General features: G+C 39.2%; 1 protein-coding gene across 7 annotated transcripts in view; it reads right to left on the reverse strand.

Moving 5' to 3' along the window:
• Positions 1 to 23,189, reverse strand: part of LOC122168624 (poly(rC)-binding protein 3-like) — a 139,480-nt gene that overhangs the window by 40,193 nt on the left and 76,098 nt on the right. For 3 of the 7 annotated variants that reach the window (XM_042834163.1, XM_042834155.1, XM_042834120.1), the window contains exons 1-4: positions 20,964 to 21,042; positions 15,989 to 16,142; positions 3,036 to 3,059; positions 2,906 to 2,938 (exon numbers count right to left, since the gene is read on the reverse strand). In XM_042834163.1, the coding sequence (XP_042690097.1) occupies positions 2,906 to 2,938; positions 3,036 to 3,059; positions 15,989 to 16,066 (135 nt within the window). In that variant the 5' untranslated portion in view covers positions 16,067 to 16,142; positions 20,964 to 21,042. Of the gene's footprint in view, positions 1 to 2,905; positions 2,939 to 3,035; positions 3,060 to 15,988; positions 16,143 to 20,963; positions 21,043 to 23,189 lie in introns of those variants that run through there. The other 4 variants (XM_042834171.1, XM_042834137.1, XM_042834129.1 and 1 more) reach the window with 2 other exon arrangements.

A 23,189-nucleotide genomic window follows, 5' to 3' on the forward strand; every position in this document is an offset into this window, starting at 1 on the left:
AGGACTGGAGCTACAAAATTTCAGACAAGTTTCTTTTCTTCAGGGAGTATCAATACTTTGAAGCCTGGACTCAAATGAAGCCTGGACAGTGCTTGATGTGTCTAGCTGGGGCACTGCTTTGGAATATGGGATGGTTCCTTTTAGCTATGTGTCATGGGAATTTACTCAATATGCACAAAATAATCCTTTAAAGAAGTATTGGTAGGACATGCAATGGGGATGGTGTTATCTCCTTTAAAGCAAGGAGCCTGCAGGAAGGAATTGGAAAACTGCTTCTTAGAGACTAAGGAGCATGGCTCTCAGGTATACTTATTCCCTTATATGTTACTGTAGCACTGCAGAGAAAACCCCTAAATCAGATGTAAATATGCTTAATAGGATTATCAGTGGATGTAATATTCAAATCCAGTTTAGGTAAGATAAACCCTGTGCCTCCTCTGAGGTTTCAGCCATGGAAATGAGTTAATGCAGTCTAACAAGTCACCAGAGCAACTGATGCAGAGACACTGACCTCTATGAGTATGCAGGCCTCCAGCAAACGTGAGATACTGTGAGTTTGTAGAATCATAGAATCATCTGAGCTGGAAGGGACCCTTAAAAGCCATTGAGTCTGACTCCCTTGCAATGAAGAGGGAGGCCTCCAGCAGATCAGGGTGTTCAGAGTCCCCTGCAAACTGACGTCGAGTGTCTACAGGGACAAGGCATCCACCACCTCTCTGGACAACCTGAGCCAGTGCGTCACCTCTCAGACTGTAAAAAACTTTCTCCTTATATCCAGCCTAAATCTCCCCTATCCTAGCCTGAAACCCTTTGCTTCCAAAGTTACCACAAACCAGCGATGTGATATGTGCCTGAGCCTTTATTCATGTGTGTACTGCTGCTGAACAGTTAAGATAGCTTATTTCCCCAAGTGACAACAACCAATCACAGTAGCAAAATACCCACACCACTAACTAACAGAAAAATCTAGCTGTCATGGTGTTTGCTGGCAGATCCACTTGGTATTCATAGAATAGAAAGGGTGGCAGATACTTCTTCTGACAGGTGAATCTATGTGGGGATTGTCTCAGTCAAACACCACAGTTCTATCAGTAAGGAGATCAAGCCTGGGGTGAGTTCAGTTGGCTGCAGCATTTGGTTGCAGGGATTACAGTCTGTCCTTGGGGTACTGCTCTGTAGTGAGCCAGGCAGAAACACAGCTTTGAAGAGCTGCTAGGGATTTGGCCTTAACTGTCACATGGCCCTCCAGTACACTTCTGGTCAGAACAATTATGTGGGAATCTCCAATATTTGTGTAGAAAGTTAATGACTGCAGGGCACAGATTGGTGGGGTTTGTACTTCAGACTCATGTTTCTATGACATTTCTCTGATGACAGAGCAAGGCAACACTGCCTTTTGTTGTTGGCTTGCAAATTACCACATCTACCAGGGAAGTCAAAATAAAACTATGGTTTGTTTTTAAAGGAGGACTGGAGGAGTTAGTGATTTAAAAGAAGGACTGAGTTATCATCGCTTGGAAACACAACCGCTTAGTCTTTGTTAGTAGTAAAAGGCATACAATTCCTTTTTATAAAATGAAAAACCAAACTGCTTGCAATTATCTATAAGTGACAGTAGCTTTTCAAGGAGAATATTTTATATTTACCTTGAAAAACTGATCAGGAACTATAACACTTCTCTAAGATGTTTGGCTCAGAAATCAGGAACACTTTCTAATGATAGTTTTCCCAGCGTGCAGCTAGCTTAAACCCAAAGATATCTACCTGTGATCACAATTGAAAATTAGGCTACAATGTGATTAATCAACTCTAAGGATTACTTAGTACATTCAAAACTGTTTTAATTTTTTCCCCACTTTTTATTTTTAAATCTTAACAATTATACTTATTTATAAAAACATGAGTGAAACCTCTCATCAACAGAAGAGCTCTGAATTCAGTCAGCCTGAAAATGAACTCCTTGTAGTGTATGTTTAAAGATATATCTCATAATTTTCTTCACTCCATGTATGCTGAGATTTTTCTGCCAGAGACCACCTATCAGTGTACAAAATAACAAAGCAAGTGACATAGTAAAGTACAGTAGAGAACCACACTAACTTTTCTTGAGGCATCCTCTGTACACCTTGTGCTCCTGAAGTTTCAAGCAGTAGGAGTTTTCTTTTGAATCCTGCTTTTAGCCAATGTTTCAAAGTAGGAAACTTTCAAGGATGTGTGCAGGTTAGATGTGTTGATGTGCAGGACACGAGGTATAATTCTCTACAGATGCTGCAGCTTGCTTTGGGGTAGAGAAAGAGGCCTACAACAACTGGCAAGATTAAAGTTTATGCAGAGCCATGCCTCCATTAGCTTCTTTGTGCTTATAACCTTTCCAAAGGATGTGAATGGTTGGTGTGCAGGTCTACTCCGTCCAAACACTACTGACTGCTGCAAAATGAGGAAGAGTCAAGTCTGTGCCCAGACATAGCAGAGGGATGCTTTGACTTGTGAAATCCAGCTCCAGCTCTGCTGAAGGTTGAGTCTTCCTCACACTTTATATAGCATCACTCTAAAGCTTGGTTTCAGATTATGGGAGCTCCCTGCTGGGCAACCATGACGCACACAGGAGCAATGCTGGCAGGCTGGGGAAAGACACAGAGGTTTGGATGCGCACAATCATGCTGGCTAATCTGTTTGAGATAAGACAGCAGCAGGCACATTGCTATGGGAATGAAGGGCTCCAGACTGCTGCAGTGATAAGGAAGTGACATTAACAGCAGTGCTTAATTTAGGCCAGCACATTTGCACAGCACCGCGTGTAACAGGGAGGTGATGCTCAGAGAGCTGTCCACTTGATGGCAGTGCCGTTCCATACCCTGATTTCCCTGGCAAGGAAGGCAAGTGAAAATATCAAGGCTCATCTTACCTCCTCCCGCATCTTCTTAACTGTCTCACCTTTCTGTTGAAGAAAGAGAAGAAAGTTAGCCTGGGCTGATGAAGGGTACAGATATGCAATATTTTGACATGGCAATAAAGAGAAAAAGTAATTTCCTGACCTTTCCAATAATGCTTCCAACCTCCTGAAATGGAAAAGAAGACAGTGTAAGTGAATGATAGGATTTGCTACGGAAGAACATTTGCTAAGCTCCTAAGCTATTTTGCTATTTTTTATTTTAAACCTGGAATGTGAAGCGTAGCCCCATTTCTTTGCTGCTGTACACAAATATGCCATGTTAGATACAAAAGGATGGGCTAAAAATGTGACTTCACAGACTGTGCAAGAAAAATACCTTTAACAGAAACTCATCTTGTGGTTACATGTCAATACTGCTACCAAAAATGTGGATAAATGCCTGTATCAGGGGGTGAAACATTAAAAAAAAAAAAAAAAAAAGCAGAACTTATAAAAATTACCAGAGAAAATGGGATATAATGCATGCATCAAAATAATTGCTGATATCTCCAGGGGCAGGCACTTACCTTCTTCTCACCACTTAATAGCTAGTGTTGAATTTCCATGCCACCAAGTGGTATTGCTTGAACACCCGGTGGCCTATCTTAATCTCCCCATTAGGCACTTAGAGAATAAAAATTGCTAATCACTTTTCAGGGTTTTGGGAATTGCTGCTGGACTCCCACAATCTTCCATGAAGGGACAGAAAATACTGAGAAATGTCACCATGAACACAAAATAGGAGAATGATTTGGCAGTTCTGGCAATATCCCAAGGGTAAAAAATTCGGTGCATAAAAGCAACAGGTAGCAAAAATAAAGCTAATACTCTAAAATGAATAGTTTGGACATGTTAAAGCAGCCACACGGCCGTGACAGCAAACTGGAAATCATCTGATGGAGGGGAGAGCAGTTAAAAGAAAACAAGCTCCTTTCCTACAATCAGAGTGAGAAATATACATCCATAGTTAAAGGCTGTCTCACATGATCACTGTGTCCTAACATAAACTTCAGCCTGGAAAAGAGAAGGCTCTGAGGAGACCTGAGAGTGGCCTTTCAGTATCTAAAGGGAGTTGTAAGAAGGAAGGGGACCGACTCTTTACCACGGTCTGTTGTGATAGAAGGGGAAATGCTTTCAAGCAGAAGAAGGGGAGATTTACAATGCATATAAAGAAGTTTTTTTTACCAGTGAGGATAGAGAAGTACTGGCACAGTTTGCCCTGAGATGTAGTAGGTGTCCTGTCCTTGGAGATATGTCAGGTTGGATGGGGCTCTGATCACCCTGTTGGAGCTGCAGGTGTCCCTTTTCATTGCAGGGGAGTTGGACTAGATGACCTTTAATGGTGCCTTCCAACTCAAATGATTCTACGATGCTGTGATTCACAGTCAATCAGTCACACTCCCACTCCTCACCATCTATATAGTTAAGTCTGACTCACCCTGAAACACAGTCACAAGAGTAAGATTTAAGAAACTGTCCTCTGCTGCTCTATCCAATGATGGACACTTGATGAAGTGGTACTAACTTCACCCTGCAGTACTGGGCTCCCTGCACTGCCCTTCAGAGAGAGCTATTCCTCACCACTAGGTTATTTATAAGCTTACAATATGAAGCTGTTTGTGTTTCTGATTCCTCACAAGACATAAAGACTTTCCAATGAGAAGAAGACCTTTCTCAGTAAAGAACTTTGACACATGGTTTCTTTGTATTCTCAGCAAGTCTACAGGCAAAACCAAACTGGGGCTAGCCATCAGTGCACTGATGGACAAGACTACTTGAAGTCACCTAGACAGGCTGAAAAAATGAGAAACTTCCAGGGGTATGATGAAGTCAATGTGAAGTCTCACATTCAGGAAGGAACAAGCCCATGCACCAGGACAGGCTGGGCAGCAGCTTGCTACACAGTGGTTTCATAGTAAAAGGCTTAAGGCTCCAGATGCACAACCCAAATGTGAATCAGCAGTGTGCCCCTGCAGCAAAGGTCAACCAAATTCTGGGCTGTACTAGTAGCAGTGTAGCCAGCAGGCCACAGTAAGTTTCTCTAGTCTTCTCCTTGGGCTTGTGAGACAATGCCTAGAGAACTGCATTCTGTTTAAGGCTCCAAGTGCATGACAGACAAGGACATACTGAAGCAAACCCAGTGCCAGGCCACTCTAGCACAGGACACATCAGAAGTGTTTTTGTTCTCCCTGAGGAACAAATGACTTGGGGTCATCTTGCCACTGTATACAACAAGGGAATATGTGAAAACTAGAGCCAAACTTCAGCAAGTGTAAGACGAAACAAACCAGCTGCAACATTAAATTCCTACTTAACATAAAGAATTTATTATTATTATTTTTTTTTTTTTTTAACCATGAGGATATCTGGACATTGGATTGGGTGCCCAGAGGTGTCCAAACCCACCCTGGGCAAAGGCCTCAGCAACCTGTTCCAGTAGGCTCTGCTTGATTCAGAAGGTCAAACTGAAGACCTCTAGGTCTCCAATGTCCACCTGCCATTCTTCAAGTATGGCCTTCTGCCTACTTATATCCAATGCCTAACTGTAGCCTCAAAGTTTCTTACCCCAGTCTGACCTCTTTATATGCTTATTTTCAAACTTTATTTTTTTGTTTCCTGTTTCCCTTTTTTTATTTCCCTTCCTACTTTGCTTCCAAGATGAGATTCTGCTCTCTGGTACATGCTGGCCATAGAGTAGAAATTGTTCAAACAATCACTGAAAATTTTACAGAGGTATCTGCTATGCAAACATGCCATTTTGCTAGTTTGATCTAGGCAGTCCTCCACATTTCACAGATTATGCTTGCTAAAGCTTCCTATGCCCTGACTTGGGAGCAAGGTGTCTATATCTGTGCATTTCATGCAAAGAAATGGAACTTTGCATTTTTCCTGCATTTCAGACTGCGCAGGGTTGGCTCAGACCGCCATGTCAGCATTCTGGGTTGGCTCTCTAGTGAGGTGCAATGTTTTTGTTAGCAGTGACAAATCTGGGATGCCCATTCCACAAGATATTTAAGATTGTACTATTTTTTCAGATGATCACTGTAATAATGCTAAACCATCTAACTATTGAGTGGGATTAAAAGATATCTGGGTAAGAGGGGTCAGATAGACACATATAACCCTCACTGATGGGAACCTGTCATGTCTAGTAGTTTCAGCTCCTGCAATCAGCAGATCTGTCTTTCTTCTCAATCACAGGCTTCAGAAATAATTTATTGTGTAATTCAGATTCCCTAGAAGCAGGACTTTTTGCTGTGAGTGAGCATATTATATTTTGATTACTATGGGTGAGCAATTGTATTTCAGTGTGCTTCATATTTTTTACATCTGAATTTTCATTAGAAGCTACAGGTCTTATCTTGAATCTGCAAAGCTCTGCTGATATACAGTTCTTATGAAATCTGGCCCAATCTGCCCAACCACTTTGGGCCTTACTGACAGATGCAGTTATTTCAGAAATGTATGAATGAGACATGGCAAATCAGTACAGTTGTATCTTCCTTGGAAACAGGAAAAAGTATTTTAGCTTCGGAAACAGAAAAACAATACAGTGCTTGTAACCCCAGTTTATAAAAAAAAAAAAGTGCATTTCAAACAAAGAAATTGGAAGTAACCACAACACATCAAGATTCTCAAGCTTCACTGAGGTCTGTGGGTGTTTTGCTGTCGATTTCAGTAGGGGCAGGAACTCGACCTGAGCAAGTATCCCCTTATTTACTGCTAAAGAATACAAGCTATCAAATATCTGAATGAACGCGCGGTGTGAATCCCACTGAAAAAATATTTCAGTGAAACTTCTGACCAGTTCCTCGGACCATGCTTGAAAATGTCACTGTAAGTCTATGGAGTACTTCAAACCTTTGCCTCATCAAAGTGAGAATTTCAAGTTGATTTTGAAGGCAGCAGCTCCCCAGTACTGTGGCAAGCATCGTCCCTTCCCTGCTCTGCAGCTCCCTTTGAGTTGGGACTCTGCTGGAAAATTTTCAGAAGAGGAGGGAGAAGAGGGAAACAGTAACCTCATATGGATATTCTTAAACTCTCCAAAATGTTGAATTTGTGGAAATTACTCCAAAGAAGATAAATTCTAAAGCTATTCTAAACTGGTTGCTTTAGTCTTTTTTGAGCTTTTCCTCTTTCTAGGAAAACTCCTATAAATACTGAAGACGATGGATCGTGTTTTTAATTATGATGAGAAAACTCATTCTGTCACAGATAAAATCAGAAAATTCTTTATGCCTCATTCTTCACATTATTTATGCTACTTCATCAAACTTTTAATGACTCTTTGTACAGCTCAGTATTTGTTTCATACAGATTCTTCTGCCACCCTAAATTATATTTAGTGCTTCGTAAAATATCTAACACCATTTTTATAACATTCAAGCTTTGTCAATATTTCTAGCCAAAGTTATTTTCAAGTCCTTATTTAATCCAGAAAATTTTTCTAAATCTGCCAGATGATCAAGTCAACTGCTTAGACATAAGAGATAGGATGCCTGTCACCTATGTTAGCTCGTTAAAATTCTAGTGTCAGAACACAGGTTCCTCTGCAGTCAACAGTGAGAGATAATGGAGGAAATTTCATTTCCAAAGAAGAGGGGAGAAGTATTCTCTCAAGGGTTTTGTCTTCCTCCACTTGCAGTGGAGGAAGACTAGGCTTACAAGAACATAGCTGAAGTAATTTTTGTAAGAGGAATCCCACATCTGATGTCAAATTCAGTCTCGGTACAGATCAGACACTGTGTTTGAGTTACCATGGATATACTAGCTTACTAGAATATATTAATCACTCTTGCATCATTTGTTATTTTCTAGTGCTCAGGGATACAACTAAAGTCAAGTATTTATGATCAATTTCAGATTGATTTATGGGATAACCATCCACACACATAGTGGGAAAATAAGCTATATAATAACAATTATTAGTTATTATATAGCCACATTTTAATGACATATAAAATCAGTGCACAAATAAAAATGTTGTCACTGGGGGAACTGAAGCTCAGAGGGAGAAAAAAAGGTCTGAAGTAATCTGGTGGACTGCCAAAGCTGAAAGAACTGCCCAACAACTGCCCAGCTGCCCTGTCCCTGGTCTCATCATACAAACATTTGTCTGTCAGATGCCATAGCAACTGTGCTGGATGAACAGAATGCCTATGAAAAGCTACAGCTCTATATGTGATGATACAAATGAACACACATGCATACATTTATATATTTGTATGTGTAGTCAATATATGCATACAGATACCAAAGAAATAGACAGGACGTGTAACATATAGTATTATCCTTGCATCTAATTCACATGTAGGGGGTGACTTTTACTCCTAATAGATGCCTGGGGGAGAAGTGGACCCACCACAGAGCAGAAAGCTATTCCTGCCATTTGTGCACCATCCGTGGTATCCTGAGTACTGGGCAGCCCCGGCAGAACAAAAGGTGGCAGCAGAGAAGTCTCTGTGAGCCACAGCTTCCACAGGACTCTTGGTGATGCAAATGGCTAAAGAAAGATTTAAAACATGCTGTAGGAGAAGGTTATCTCCAAATCAATTACCTTGAGTGCTTTTCTAATAGTAAGAGAAACAAATTACTCATGTTAAGAAAACAGGAGGCTTAACAAATGCTGACAAAATTTGGTGTAAACATAAATCTCTTGTTTGTAAACCTAATGTGTGAAATTCCATCACTTTTCTATGTGTGAGGCTAAACTAATAATTACTGTGGCCTAGGAAATAAAAATAAAATGGCTGTGTATTCCATGGCCATACAAAAAGCACAGATCTCAATTGAAGCAGCTTCTGCTATCAGTGTTGTGGGGTAAATGGAACACTAACCTCAGAGGAGCCCTGAGATGTGGTGCATCTTAAAAGAAACATGTTTATGAAGTAATAAAAAGCCATACATTTTTACCCCAAAGCATCTGGAAAATCATAAGCCACATTCAAACCCTGTAATTTATGCAGGAATTACTTCCATGGTTTGCCCATCTGCTTTCTATGAGCAAGGATAAGGTAGAACCAATGGGCTTGGGCTCTATAAACAGAAAAGCCTTGAAGAAATACAGCCTTCCACTGAAGGGACACACATCTGTCACAACACAAAGCAGGATCCTGTCAATAGCAAACAACATCTGCACAGACAAAAGATCGTAGACCAGCACCAACTGCCTTTCTATCACTCATAAGGAGGCATGACATAACAACCTCACTCTTCCTCCCCTCATTGTTTTGATAACAATGTTGTAAAAACTGAAATAGTACATGAAGATACAGCATGGAATGTTTGGATGTTTTACAAAGGGACATGGATTTGAGGGGAAATATCAGTGGTAGGTGGACAGTTGGACTGGATGATCTTGGAGGTGTTTTCCAACCTTGGTGATTCTAGATTCTATGATGGAAGACCCCAAGAATGTGTTCCATTAGGTTCAGACCATTTTTTACAGACAGAAAAAAAAAGCCTTGGTCAGTTTTGGAAAACATGATGTAATATGTCTACCTCAGCGAACAAATGGCTGCCTCAAGTAAACTGAGAGCTTTCCCTGTGTTTTGAGATTATGTGGGATTAACCTCATTGAAACAGGAGATGTCATGTTCCTAGGTGATGCTTTAGCAGTCACTGTCTAACGGCCCTAATTTAGTAAGACACCACGGGCAAAGCCCTTGTGGGGACAGATCTCATGCTAACAAAAGGAGTGCTTGAGGGAAAGCTTCGACTAATGGCGTTTCTGATGGAAATGCTGGTATTACGATCCTCCTATATGTCCTTTTTTTTTTTTTTTTTTTTTCCAGCTGTGACAACCAACATTTCTCACGTACTTTTTCATAGCAGATAATCAATTTGTATTCAGCTTCACAACTTACCTACCCAAAACACCCCCAAATCAAAGCCCAGTTCTGTCCCTTCATTTTGTCCCTCCACTGGCCATGCTGAAACACCAGCAGTGAACAGTGTGGATGAATTTTGCAATCTTATCCTGTTAAGGTTGCGGACAGAAGTAGGAAAATTCAGCTATGGAGCTGGTTTTGGGTAACATACTGTGACCAGGGCCTCTGGGAAAATACCAACGTTCTATTAATTTTTTTTAGCCTATTGAAAACAAACAAAAAAAACTTTCACCTTTTCCTACAGCTCCACCTTCTGCTGTGTTCACATGGAGTTTTGTTCCATGACCAGAGCTCCTAGGTACTGCAGTAATTGCAATGAACAAAGCAAGAACTATAATAGCAGTTAAGTGGGACAGTCAATCCTCATAATACTCCTGACAGTGATTGTGGAAACTGGAAACAGAACAAACATTGGCTTGGTTGGCATTTCATAGCCTGGATTAAATTACTGGAAAAACGATTCTTAAGGATGCTTTGTTTTATGTTGCATTTTAATAATAAAAAACAGAAGAAAAAAAAAATGGGATACAATAATTCCTGCGCTTGCTTTACTAGTCTTTAAGAGGTCAATTAAGCAGGTATGCAAAAGTGGCTGCTAAAAGAAATTCCTGATGATACAACTGTATTGTCGACACAGACAAAAGTGAAAATGTTCTCCATGATTTTACTGTCTGTATCTCAGCTGTTAAATGTGGGCAAGCACATTAATGAATGGATTTTTTTTCTTTTTCTTGTAAAAAAAAAACAAACAACAAAACACCTACATACAGCATCATAAAGTAATTAGCAATTTGTCTAAAAGTTAGCACATCAAGTTAGATGCAAGTCTGCTGCAGCAAGTGCTTCCAGTCCCACTAAGCACCCAGTGATCCTGCTGAAACAACTGGGAAACGGAGTTCCTCAGTGAATCCAAAATATAGCTACAAGTATTGAAAGTTCAGTGCCTAAAAATCAAGGCAGCCGTAGGCTTTTGTGCATCCCTGAATATCTGAATGAATCCTTCTAACTCATGACTGCTGAAACTGTGAGAAACCTATCAATAAGTAAATGCTATAAGGGAAAGAAAAGCTTTGCATAGTCATCGTATCTTTTTTCCATCAAATCAAGTTATACATGTTACATAGTATATGTGTTGCTTGTCCCCAGAAATGTTTGAAGTCCACTTAGAAGGCTTCCAGAACCTTATAAAAAAACCTCAATGCCACAAATTTCTATTTTAATTCCCTTACTGTGATTTGCTTTCAGAAATATATCTCATTATTTCCAGCCAGAAGTACTTGCATCATTCAAAATACTCCATTACTTGTATTTATTCTCTCCGAGTATTTCTGAGAATGTCTGAACAAAGCTTATGCTTTCCAGATTTCCCCCTCTCACTGAACATGTATCTTCTAAATTATCTTCTCCCCTTTGTTGCCTCATCTCTTCCATTTACACCTTTCAGTATCTGGCAAGAGTCCTACTTCCCTCCCAGTTCTATCTTTCCTTCTTTATCCTGTCTATACATTATTTCCTTACTCTTCATAACCCATCTGACTTCATTAATACAGGTTGTTTTCTATTTCTGAGCTTTCTCTTTTCTCTAAAACCTTTCCCAAACTCAACATATTCCAATTTGCTTTCTTGAGGGCTTCACAGCACCCATTATAGTTTTGTAGTCACATATCTTAGCACAATGCCATTGGAAATCATGTACCTTTTCTTCTGCAGGTTTGTATTCAAGGGAGGAAACAGAGACTCCTGTGCCACCACTATGATATGTAAATCGAAATCAGTTCGTGATCTTGCTGCCCTTTTCATGCTGGCACATTTGAGTATATTCTTACATTCCAGCTCATGCATCCAACATTTAAATCTCCATGAAGATTCTTTCCTGAAATGTAACACTTCTTTACCAGCACAGCCCCTTTACCATCTACATCTAAATTTAAGTTCTAATGGTAAGTCAGGGTCATAATCAGCTGGTCAATATTGGTTGTGTACAAATGTAAACCAGAAAAAAATTTAAAAAACCCCACCCAAATAATGTAGTTATTATCCAGTACCATCAAAGTAAGTGCTTCTTCTGGGTTATTTCATTCTGGGCATGAACTGACCAAAACTAGAACAAGAGTGCTGCAAAGGTTAGGTAAGTAGGTAGAGATCTGTGGGCAAGCAAAAATATTCCATAATCTTCCAGTCTCATTATTACTGGTAAGAAAGAAAATCAAGCAATTGCAAGTCACAGAATGGAGAAAAAATGTATGTAAAAGGTGAGCAAGGAACGATAAGAGACAAAGAAAGCTCTCTCAAAGAACCAATAGCATGGAGAGAGTTAAAAGAAGTTCAATTTTGACAAAAATAATAAAGAAAGAAAAAGTGAAGCTTTTCTTTTGGAGTCTGAGCTCTGCTTCTCCTTACAGAGGGCTCTCACAGCTGGGGACTGTTTGCACATGAATGCACATGCTCACAATCTGTGATCCAGAAAGCCCTTCAAAAACGTTGACCTGATCCTAGTAAATGGTGCCATTTTTGCTTTTGCTGAAATCAGAAGTCTAACAGTCACTCCAGTATTTTAACCCTCTCCGGAAATTCTACTTCTAATGCCAACAGAGGTGATAAAACATTCATACCCACTCAAGTTTCTGCCCTACAGATTGACATTACTTGTTTAACTTCAAGAAACAGCAGGAATTAGATGGAAAATGCAGGAGTAGCACAATGTAAACAGCCCCAGCCCATATTCACCATTCTTCTCTACTGAAATATATGAAACATTTTTAGCCCTTAATGTGGTACATCTTTGTCATTAGTAAGAGATGAAAACGCGTCTCTGCATTATTTAACATACTCTACATGTGTAGTTCCTGCACATATTTCAAAAGTTTCCACAGTTCCTGCATTCAGGTACCTCAGTCAACAATGTCTTGAGCAGCAGAGGATGCAGTGCCATTGCAGCTTTATTCATTTTTGCCTATACTGTCCTTAAAAGTTTATTTTGAAGGCTACTGCGGCAGGTCCAGAGAGCCTGCTCCCCTCTTCATGCATCTAAATACATTCTTCCTAATGTCTCTCTCCAAACTCCCTCCAAACAAAGACAACTGCTTATCTGCAGATGTGAAGATCAACTTCTCATCTGTCATATTCTCTAAAAAGCCCTCCTCTACTACACTGTGAGAAAGCCTGAGAAATGTTTTGTTGCTACTGGTTTCTCTCCAAGGCTGACCCACTCTAGTCTTTGTTCCTGAGATAACACAGCACAGGATGGAAATTACACCTTTCACCTTACACTAGCACACACTTCCTGTAGTTCTGGCTGAGATGGAAACCGCTCATATTAGGCCCTAGAAACACTTATCCCAGGGTCAAGATGGCTCCTGTCTGCTTTCCTTTTGTTAGATATTTAAGTTCTTCTTGATTTTTCCGGCTTCACTGTTTGTTTCTAAACACGCTGACTCTTTCACTCAGTACCTCCTTATAGAGGCCTGTCCATTCATATAAATCCCAATTTTTCTGTCTGCAGGTGCACTACCGTGACAGAACTTACCTTAACTACATAATTAAGACGTCCATACTTGACTACAATGCTCACGTACAAATCACCTGGAAAGTACACCAGAAAATTTCCTAATTCTGCAGGGTTTATAATTGAGATAACTGAGCATGGGAGTGCAAGTTATAAACTTTCCATGATAAGGAACGTAGGTGCCATAAAGCACACAGACCTTTCACCATGTGAAAGTTCACAAGTACCAGAGATTTAGAGACAGAATCAAAGTTAGTGGGGAGAGAGCTTGGTATTTCCATGAAATGCATGAAAAAACCACTGATTTTAGAATTATCTTTCCTTGAATTTTTGCAGTTTGCCACTGTTATTTTTAAAACCACCCATTTAATTCCCCTCTCCTCTTTCAAGTTATGACCAGTTATTTACAGCTCAAGCTCAGTCTCAGCTAATTATTTTGTCTAGAAATTCTAATTAGAGATCAGCGATTTCCAACAGCGTCATTACCACAAAAAATCTTAAGGAAGAGCAAAGCAGCATGTTTCTTCTTGTTTTTCAGAAGCAAATACAGCTTTCAGCGCAACCTTCTCATATTGAATTCAGATTGAATCAAAGATCCTTCATTCCTCAATATCAGCATTTTTAAATCACAGAAATGATATCACAGGAACCATAAGGTTTTGTCTTTTATCACCAAAATAAATCCTAATTTAGTGTGCTCTTTGCAATTTTTAGGTACAATTGGACACATGATTAGAGCATACTGGAGTTAATGGTATACCCATTGTGCCTTGTTAGCTGAGGATGCATGGTATACTCCCACTTAGGCTTTGAATTTCAGAGCTTTTATGGGTTTAATTTAAACCCCTGGGGCTAAACATGCACTGAATATTGGACACACAACATCCAATGCTGTTAAAAGTGACTGCATACACAATCCCCTATATTTAACACAGAAAATTAGCTCTAATTTCTTTCTCATTAATGTATCCATTGTTTCATGAAAAGAAAACAATACCACCAAACCACAAAATAACAAAACTCCAGCCCACATCTTAACTAAATCATTCTGAAAAATGACAGATACTTGATTTTTGCTTTAATGGCAGGACTCTGAAAGAAGCAGAGCAGTTTGGCAGTGACAAATAAAAAGAACTTCTAAGCATATAGGAGTATGACTGAAGCCAGTAGGTTATGCCAATCAGAATATGGATGTGTTCCCATGCCTTTCTGACTTGGGAACCAGAACACAGGGCAACTGACCCTTATTTTGGGTGCAGACATGGACATGGTTTTCAGTGGGCTCAGTAAAAGAATGTTATTAAATTTGTTTGACAGATCCTTGTTTAAGATGCAGATTTTACATACCGGATGCCTGCCTGGAGCTGAGTATTTTTGGGGAAAAATATCAACCAAAATGGTTGCCCCATTTCAGAGAAAATACATAACTTGATCTGTAATACTATAATTCTGTGGGGTTTTTTTTGTTTGCTTTTAATTTGAAAACTTAAACTGTTCCCCCTCATATTTCCTATCATTTCCATAAGTAAAATACTTAAGGAGATACCTTAATGTCCTATTTATGTGGGTTCATGGAATAGGTTGGAAACATGCTTTCAAAATGTAAATATATTTTTAGCTTTTAAATTAAATTCCTGGAGTAAAACTAGATTTTAGAATTACACATATAAATTTGATCTGCAGAATAGTACATACATACATTCACTATCCCTTGTTAATAAAGAGCCGAAACTGCCTGATTTATACGACATTCATTCCTTAAACCAAAAATGCTTGGTGTGGCTGATGCAAATGATACAAACAAACCAGTGAAATGTGTTTTTTAATTAAAAGCTCATTTTGTGATCTGATAACGTGCAATAAACAGCTATCAGACTGTTAAGTCTGACAATACTGAATTGGCACTTTGTCTATGGCACAGATTTCACACTTATCTGTGTGTTTAAGTGCTGCGCTGTACAGAAATGAGATTATAGTCAACCTTCCAAAACAAACCCTCAGGGAATCTGGACAAATGCTTGTTATATCGAGGGTTCACTCTAATAAGATGCTACATGAGAATAACAAAGAGCTATTCCATTTGAATTCAACAGGAATATTCAGTAATTCTGTGACAATTACTTCACTCAAATCAATGCTGTGATACCTTACAAAAAAACAACCTGTGAAGTCCAGCAAATGACGAGAAAGACGAGCTGTATGCAGGTCACCCTCATGCAAAGATTTGTCTAGTTTGGCTAATCATCCATAGAAGAACTCATTTTTGCTACCAGAACTGCTCAAAACAGGTTTGTGATAAGCAAGCCTTTTTCCCATGAGCTTACAGTCATGGAATCTTTTGAATTGGAAGGGATCTTTAAAGGTCATCTGCTCCAACTCCTCTGCAGTGAACAGGGCTATCCACTGCTAGATCAGGGTACTCAGAGCCCCATCCTGCTTGACCTTGAACCCTGACCTATTCTGTCCCCAAAACGGGGCTGCAGAGCATTCTTACATATAACAATTTGAAGTAAAGGGGCTGATTTTTGAGTCACCGTAATGGCGCTTTTGACTCTAACTACAAGAGGAGAGGCAGAGCTCTGCCAGTATCACTGCCAGCTTCTGATGGCACACACATGTTCAACAAACAGGCAAATGCTGTGGCCACAGGAAATGCTTCACCTTGCCGTGCATGAGAAGGCGTATGGTAAGTGTGACATTGAGACCTCCTTCAGACACTTTTGAGTCCTTCGGGTTCATCCTGGCCTTGTATCTTCAATACTCGGAATCAGCTTCGTTGTGTTTTTTTGTTTTTTTTTCTCTTCACTTAATCAACCTGCAGAGAAGGAAAAAAAGCACAATTGAGTGTCCAAAGCTACTCTGAACCAATAATATGTTATACAAACCAATTAACATTCCTCTCTTTGATTTGCTGGACTGCTGAAAAGGCTCTATTGATTATTATCCTTCCCCTACCAACTCTCTCCAGCCATTCACCAATTACATGATAAATTCCCTTCAGAAACATTAAAAATTCTCTTAACTTCCATTGTTCCAAGGCTGAAAGTACAGAGTACAACAAAGGGAAATACAGTGTCTTCCTAACAGCACTTTTCCTCCTGTTACCTTTTGTGGTGTGTACATGTGTACATGCAGTATATAAAAGCAATTTTACATCTGCCTGGCACTACGTCCATTTCTCTCCCTTTCTGTCTCTGTTAAAATTCCATTTGCTCTTGCAGGAGAAAGACTTTCATTTTCTCTCCAGCCAGAAATTAATTCTGATCCTAAACACTGATCCCTACCAGCAACAGCAGATGACATGCTATCAAAGACATCTGAGTAACTAAGAGCCACTTGCTGCTGTAAATCTGGGCACTGTCTCACTTTGTTTTTGTCTGCCAAGACCCAGGGGTGGCTCAGTCCCTCCACAGCCACAGTTCAAGCTTCAGCTCTACGTAGAACGAAGATGTGTCTTAATTCCTAATGACAAATTGCAGATTTTAAGTCATTTATGAAGTCATTAATATCCTAAAATACTAATGAAAGCTGTAAGGGTTGGCCTTAGAAAGATAAACAAGATGCATTACAAGTTTATTCATGCAAGGACATTTATCAGTACAAACAACGAGGGCAAACAGCAACATTACCAAGGGCAGACAAATTCCACAGTAAAAGAGGTTTAGAGGTTCTCCATTCAATTTTGTCCTTTTCAGGCCTGTATTATAGAGCATACAATTCATAAACAAGCCACTCAGTTTCAGTAAATGTTTTCTTATAAACTGCAATCCTGTCTATTAGCTTTGGATTTGAGAAATTCCAAAAGATTTGGCTAGCTTGGGAATTCTCCTGAAAATGTAGGAGAAAGTCTCACAGTTTCATCAAGTAATTAAGCTACATCTTTACAGCCATTAAGCACTGACTAATGCAAAGTCTGTCTAGCTGAGCATGTTAACTGTAAGAGAAGTGAATAGCAGATGTGTAAAGAAAGAACATAAGAAACATAAAGTTCTTATGGCCTCAGGATGCGCCAGGAGAGGTTGATATTAGAAAAAAATAATTCTCATGAAAAGCGGAGAGGCAGTGGCACAGGCTGCCCAGAGAGGTGCTGGAGTCACCGTCCCTGGAGGTGTTCAAGAAACATGTGAATGTGTCACTAAGGGATGTGGTTAGTGGGCACAGTGGGGATGGGTTGGCAATTGGAATAGATATCTTAGTGATCTTCTCCAGCCTTAATGACTGTTTGACTGTACGTATGGAGTCACCATTGACAGACTTGAGACATCAGAAATCAGTGATTCATGGTCTTCCTGAGTACAGGTATAATGAATAGCCATTTCTGGACCAATTCTCAAGGAGTTGGTCTGAATCCATACTCACATTCCTCAAAAGTTCTGTTCTCATAGATTAATTTTATCTGATTTTCCCTAACTCAGCATGGAATCACTGCATTTCTTATTGTTCACTCTCTAAACTGGACCATAGCCACTGAAATAAATCCCAATTATTCCATAATTTTACACATACCACTTACATTATACATTATCTATCTGCACAGAGAAAAGTGGAAGAGAAGCAAAATGCCTGGATGGAAGGCAGTATACTGGAACGGCCTGGCCGTACTTCTCATGCACCATGTCCAAACACTTTCTGCTTCTGCCCCTGCAAAACACAGGTGCACTTCTGCATGTCTACACTAGCATACATTTTGGAATTTACCCTGGACTGTACTGAAGCAAAACTGACCATCTGAGATCTCTGGAAACCTGAGGTACCCCGGGGCATGCCAGGAATGTTTCACTTGGTGGACATTCTTCAAGTAGAAGTAAACCACTGAAGTTCTGCCAACCAAAATTTTGTGATGAAGGTATGGTTGCATCTCTAATGAAGTGTATTCCCACATGGGAAAATAATGCTAGATTAGATACAAGTTTACAATTGGAATGGCCTTTTGCTATGTTCTGTGATGCTACATTAGTATGATCACATTGGGATTTTTTTTTTCCAGAAAATACTTTTCCCAGAAAGTAGCATTCCCTCCCCAGCCCTGACCTTTTTATGGAATCATAGAATGTCTTGGGTTGGAAGGGAACTCAAGAATGATCAAGCTCCAAACCCCTTATCGCAGGCAGGGCTGCCAACCTCGACATCTAATACTAGATTTTCCAGATTAAGTAATACTACTTTTCCAGATTAAAACTATTAAACCTGCATTTTTAGCTAACAACTTTTGGGTTCTTTTTAAAAAAAAGAAGTAAAAAAAAAAAAAATACTGTTACAAATACTGTCAAAAATATCATGGCCATTTCACTTTTTTTTGGGTAGAATTTGCCCCTCCTCCCAGTCCATTCAGACTCTGGCACCTGGTGCTGAGAAGCAGAACAGATGTCTGGGGGAGGGCTGGGAGTGCATGTGCATGCAAGGAGTCACGCAGCTGTGTGAGATACAAAGGGAATGAATTCAAGAGGGCAATCTCACAGAATAAGGAAGAAATACATGGTATCCGTACATATATCATGAAGAGAGAAGGGTGCTTCCTTTGTCAGGTCATTTACAGCTGCCCTTGATATCCCCAGATTGAAATAAAATGCATTATTATTTATCTAATTAGGTAAAGCACTTCTTTTTTGCAGGCATCATCACGGACATGTACCAGTCCAGATCTCTGGGTGCAGGGAGATGACCAACCACAGCACAAGGAAGAGAATGGTTCCCTTTACAAAGCCTTCTATTGGCTAGCAGTACATCCAAACCTACTGCTGATATATGTAAGCACATGATGAATATCATGCGATGATGATAACATGATGATTACATGATGAAAAACAGTAAAATCATTTCTCCTTCCTTTCAAAATTTGAACAATTTACTATGTTTCTGGCTTCTGTGTGCCTCTGTGTGTGAGCTTTCCTTTCTGAAGCTCTGAATGATGAGGTTCCATGGCTACTCCTGGGTCTTGAGAAAGTCAAAGTGCTACACTCTTCCTGACTTCAGAGGAAAGACAGAGAGACTCCACAGGTAATCAGAGAACATTGCACAGGCTGTTGCAGTCAATTGCATGGCTAAATGTTAAGAGTGAGATTATATGCACTTTACCCAGCCTCCAACAGACAGCCAGTGGTGACAGAAAAAGCAGACAATATGGTCCCTCTGACCTCAGGATGCAGGACCAGGATTCATAAAATCCAAAATCCAGTGCTCTGCATCACCAGATAACAAGTAATAACAATCCAGAAACTGAAGGAAAGTAAATTGCACTGCATGGGTCCTAGCAAACAGCAGATCTTTGCCTCCTACAAGGCTAAACATGAACATCTGAAGACATTTCTGCTGTGGTTTATTATATAAAAAGTGAAAAATTCTTTGTAGGTAGAGACATGCATTGAAATGCTTCTTAGAGATCCCGATAAAACAAACACTTGTTTAATGCAAATGTCTTTAACGAGTGTTTCTACACATTTTCAACATTTGTTATCCCAAGCTGGCATGTATGCTCATAATTCACTACATAAGAGCCATTAATTTTCTCACATGGCTTTTCAAGAATTTTTGGTAGATTATCAGATTAAAAAAGCAAGCAGTTAAGCCATATTTTCCTCCAAAGACTACTCCAAAGACTAGCATAGTTTCTCAATGATCTCACTGAATTACTATAAGCTCCAAGATGACCCCTAGGGCAAAACGGCACTGACACTACACACACAGAGGTTATGAGTCCATGCAGCACAGGAAGAAGTGCGAGATGTCTGTCACAGGCCTCAGACATGAAAGGTGAACGGAAAAGTCAACGTCATGATCCGCTTTCCTCCTAATACTCAAACAAGCTAATCCCCATCCAAGAAAATAAACAGATGGTTGTAGTGACAATGGCTGCACAGTGCTGAAAAATACTTCCTTTAAAACTCTCAGGTGGGCACTTAAGGTATGCAGGATAAGAAGGTCTTTGACCCCAGCAGGTCAAAGATGCCAGAGATGAAGAAAATCAACATGGTACACCAAGGCAGATGTCAAGTAATGGATCTCTGAGTTTAAAGCTAAAATAAATCGGCATTCATGAATCTGCCAAGCAAAAAAACTCATCTGAAAGATCCAGAAAAACAAAGCAGTGTGCATGGAGTGAATCGGGACAGCCAAAGAAACACAGGAAGAGACACAGAGAAGAAAGAAGGAGAAAGTCCAGGAGAAAGAGATGAAACTTCAGTTGGCTGATGCAGATAACTCTGTAAGAGGAATCAATGTGAAAGTATCACCTGAAAGCATTCAAGGAGAATGCCTGCTTTGGTAAATGAAATGTGGATCGTGTAGTTGTTAAGCTGAGCTTGTCAAAAGACAAAACTGGTAAAAGCATCCAGCACAGCATTTGCTGTGTTTGAGGCTCTTGAACTTAATTGTGGCGCTTCATATTCATCAGTAGAAAGATGTAAATGTGAAGAAAGCATGAAGGAACCCAAGGATATAATTCAAAAGTACCAATTCCATTTGTTTCACTGGAAGATATTTAAACAGAGAATAGAATGGGGGAAATTACAGTGACATTCAGCAGAAACTGTATCTATTTTAAACGAGGACACTTAATTTTTTTCATCTAGTTCCCATGCTTCAATTGGTTGAGAAGAAGAAAACTTAAATAAAGGAAAATGTAAGAACATCCACTCACTCACAGCACATCTGTCATTTCAGCAATACATGGAACCATCCCAAAGGAGGGGTAGCTAAGCGGACGACCAAGCCTTAGGGATGGGAAGCAGGAACAGGCAGCAGCTGAACAAGAAGACTAAGTAACCTGAAGATGAACAAAAAGAATTATCATGAGCAAGTAATACACTGATGCTATGAAGACAGAAGTTAAAAGTTTGGTTTGTTTAGCAAGAACTCTTTTTTTTTAAAAAAAGATGAAAAATAAAATGTCATTATCAAGAAAATGTAGTAAGAGTGAATAAAGACAAGCAGAGAAAATCAAACCATGTGAAGCCATGAAAGGCTGTACCTAAGTTCTCTTGATCAGAAGCCTCCCATGTGGAGGGAGACCTCTCAGGAATTGAAAGAACCACTGTCAGGGAGCATGATGAGAAGCACGGACCTGCATTTTCAGCAGAGTTCTTCAGGGACTTATTTATGCTACTTACGCGATTTTATCCTTTCATTTAATCTGAAGGGAATATAGGAAAGGAGAAGGTGATTGAAGGAAATGGAAGAAAATTACTATAAGGCAAGAACTGATGGTGTTATCGATAAAAATTTACTCATTCACCCATATCTTTAAGGTTTTAACCTAAAAATAAGCTTCTTCTTCTTTTTTTTTTTTTTTTAATAAGCTAAGCAGTTACTATCTCTGGCTTGTCACTCGGAAGTAACATCTCTGGATGCTGAAGGACTAAACAGTATAATTAGACAAAAAAACATTGGCAGAACTTTAAACAACATCAACATAACGACCAAACCAAAAGCAAAATCAGAAGCAAAGCCAACTCCAATCATACTGTTTTATTTTGAGGATATTCTTTTCAGAAATGTTGATAAGTAGTAATTATCATTGTCTATCTATGGCCTCAAAATAAAAAAAAAGAAGATTGGATGTTTGCTATGTGTACACTTCTTCAGTTTATATATCAATCAAAGGATAAAGACATCTGGTGTTACTAAACCATACTGCTATGAGGTTACTAAGAACAAAAGGCTCACAGGATGCCCACAATAACATAACAGTAATAACAACAACAACTCTTCAAACGATTTCTCAATAGCAACTTGTAAAAGGAGAAAATATGCCTTAAAGTACTTCAGCTTTACATAGAAACCTTACCAGAGAATCTGATTAAGAAACAATAGCTAAGGAAGCAGGTGCAGCATCAACCTTTCTACCTCGCAAGTTCCATGTTCTAAATGAATAGGAATACTGAGTAGGACTGTATGCAAAGGAATGAGATTGTATATTTTATTCATATCCTTATCATTTGTATCCCAAAATAGATTTAATGTTAATCTCTAACTCCTTAATGAGGTGAACAAGATCTACAGAACTTGGCTCCATTAAATCATCATATCATGGCCCAAGTAAGTAAGTTGATATTGTTGATTATTGTAAAAATCTTTGTAATTCTGATCTGTTAAACTCCGTAGTTACTTCAGATATCTGGAAGTAGTAGGGTCACCAAAGACATGAGAACTTCATAAGGAAATGATAGATTGAGAAAAATAGCATAACAACTTTTATATATCAAATATAAAAACTGGCAAAACACCCGGAGTGTTGCCTTTCCAGTGTAATTTTATGAGGTATCTAAAGAGGTACCCTTTTTATTTTTCTTGAGGAATATGGTTAACACATTTAGTCAGAGGAATAAATTATACTACCTACAGAAGACACTGTCTCTGTGTTCCCCCTGAAATGTGAAATGCTCTTACCCTATAGGATGAAGATCATCACCAGATATCAAATAATCTCTGAAGAAAACAGCAAAAGATTAGAGACAGACAGATTTCTATTTTCAACTGATGTATGCTCAGTTGCTGAACTTGACATGTAAGAGCCCCATTCTTTAAACTGACTACTTTTGTTCATGCTGGTCAGAAGGCATATACTTCAGCCAATGACTCTGCATGTTTGCTTACTGACTTTTTAAAAAGAAATAAACAGCAATATATTTATTTACTCTTTCATTTGTAACATTTTCTGTAAAACCTTTCAAGTAAATAGCAGAGCAAAAAGAATTTATCAGAAGAAAGATCACAGAAACACCATGTAGACTACTGTATCATTATGAATTATTAGATTATTATGATTCAATTATGATGAATTGTCTATCTTAAGTCAATTAATACCAAGTTATGATGCTGTATCAGAATAGACAGCTACGTACTGCCAAAATATAGAAAATTATCC

This window comes from Centrocercus urophasianus, unplaced genomic scaffold (genome assembly GCF_019232065.1).
Source record: "Centrocercus urophasianus isolate 14NV4802_14NV808 unplaced genomic scaffold, USGS_Curo_1.0 seq_11, whole genome shotgun sequence".
NCBI classification, from domain to species: domain Eukaryota; kingdom Metazoa; phylum Chordata; class Aves; order Galliformes; family Phasianidae; genus Centrocercus; species Centrocercus urophasianus.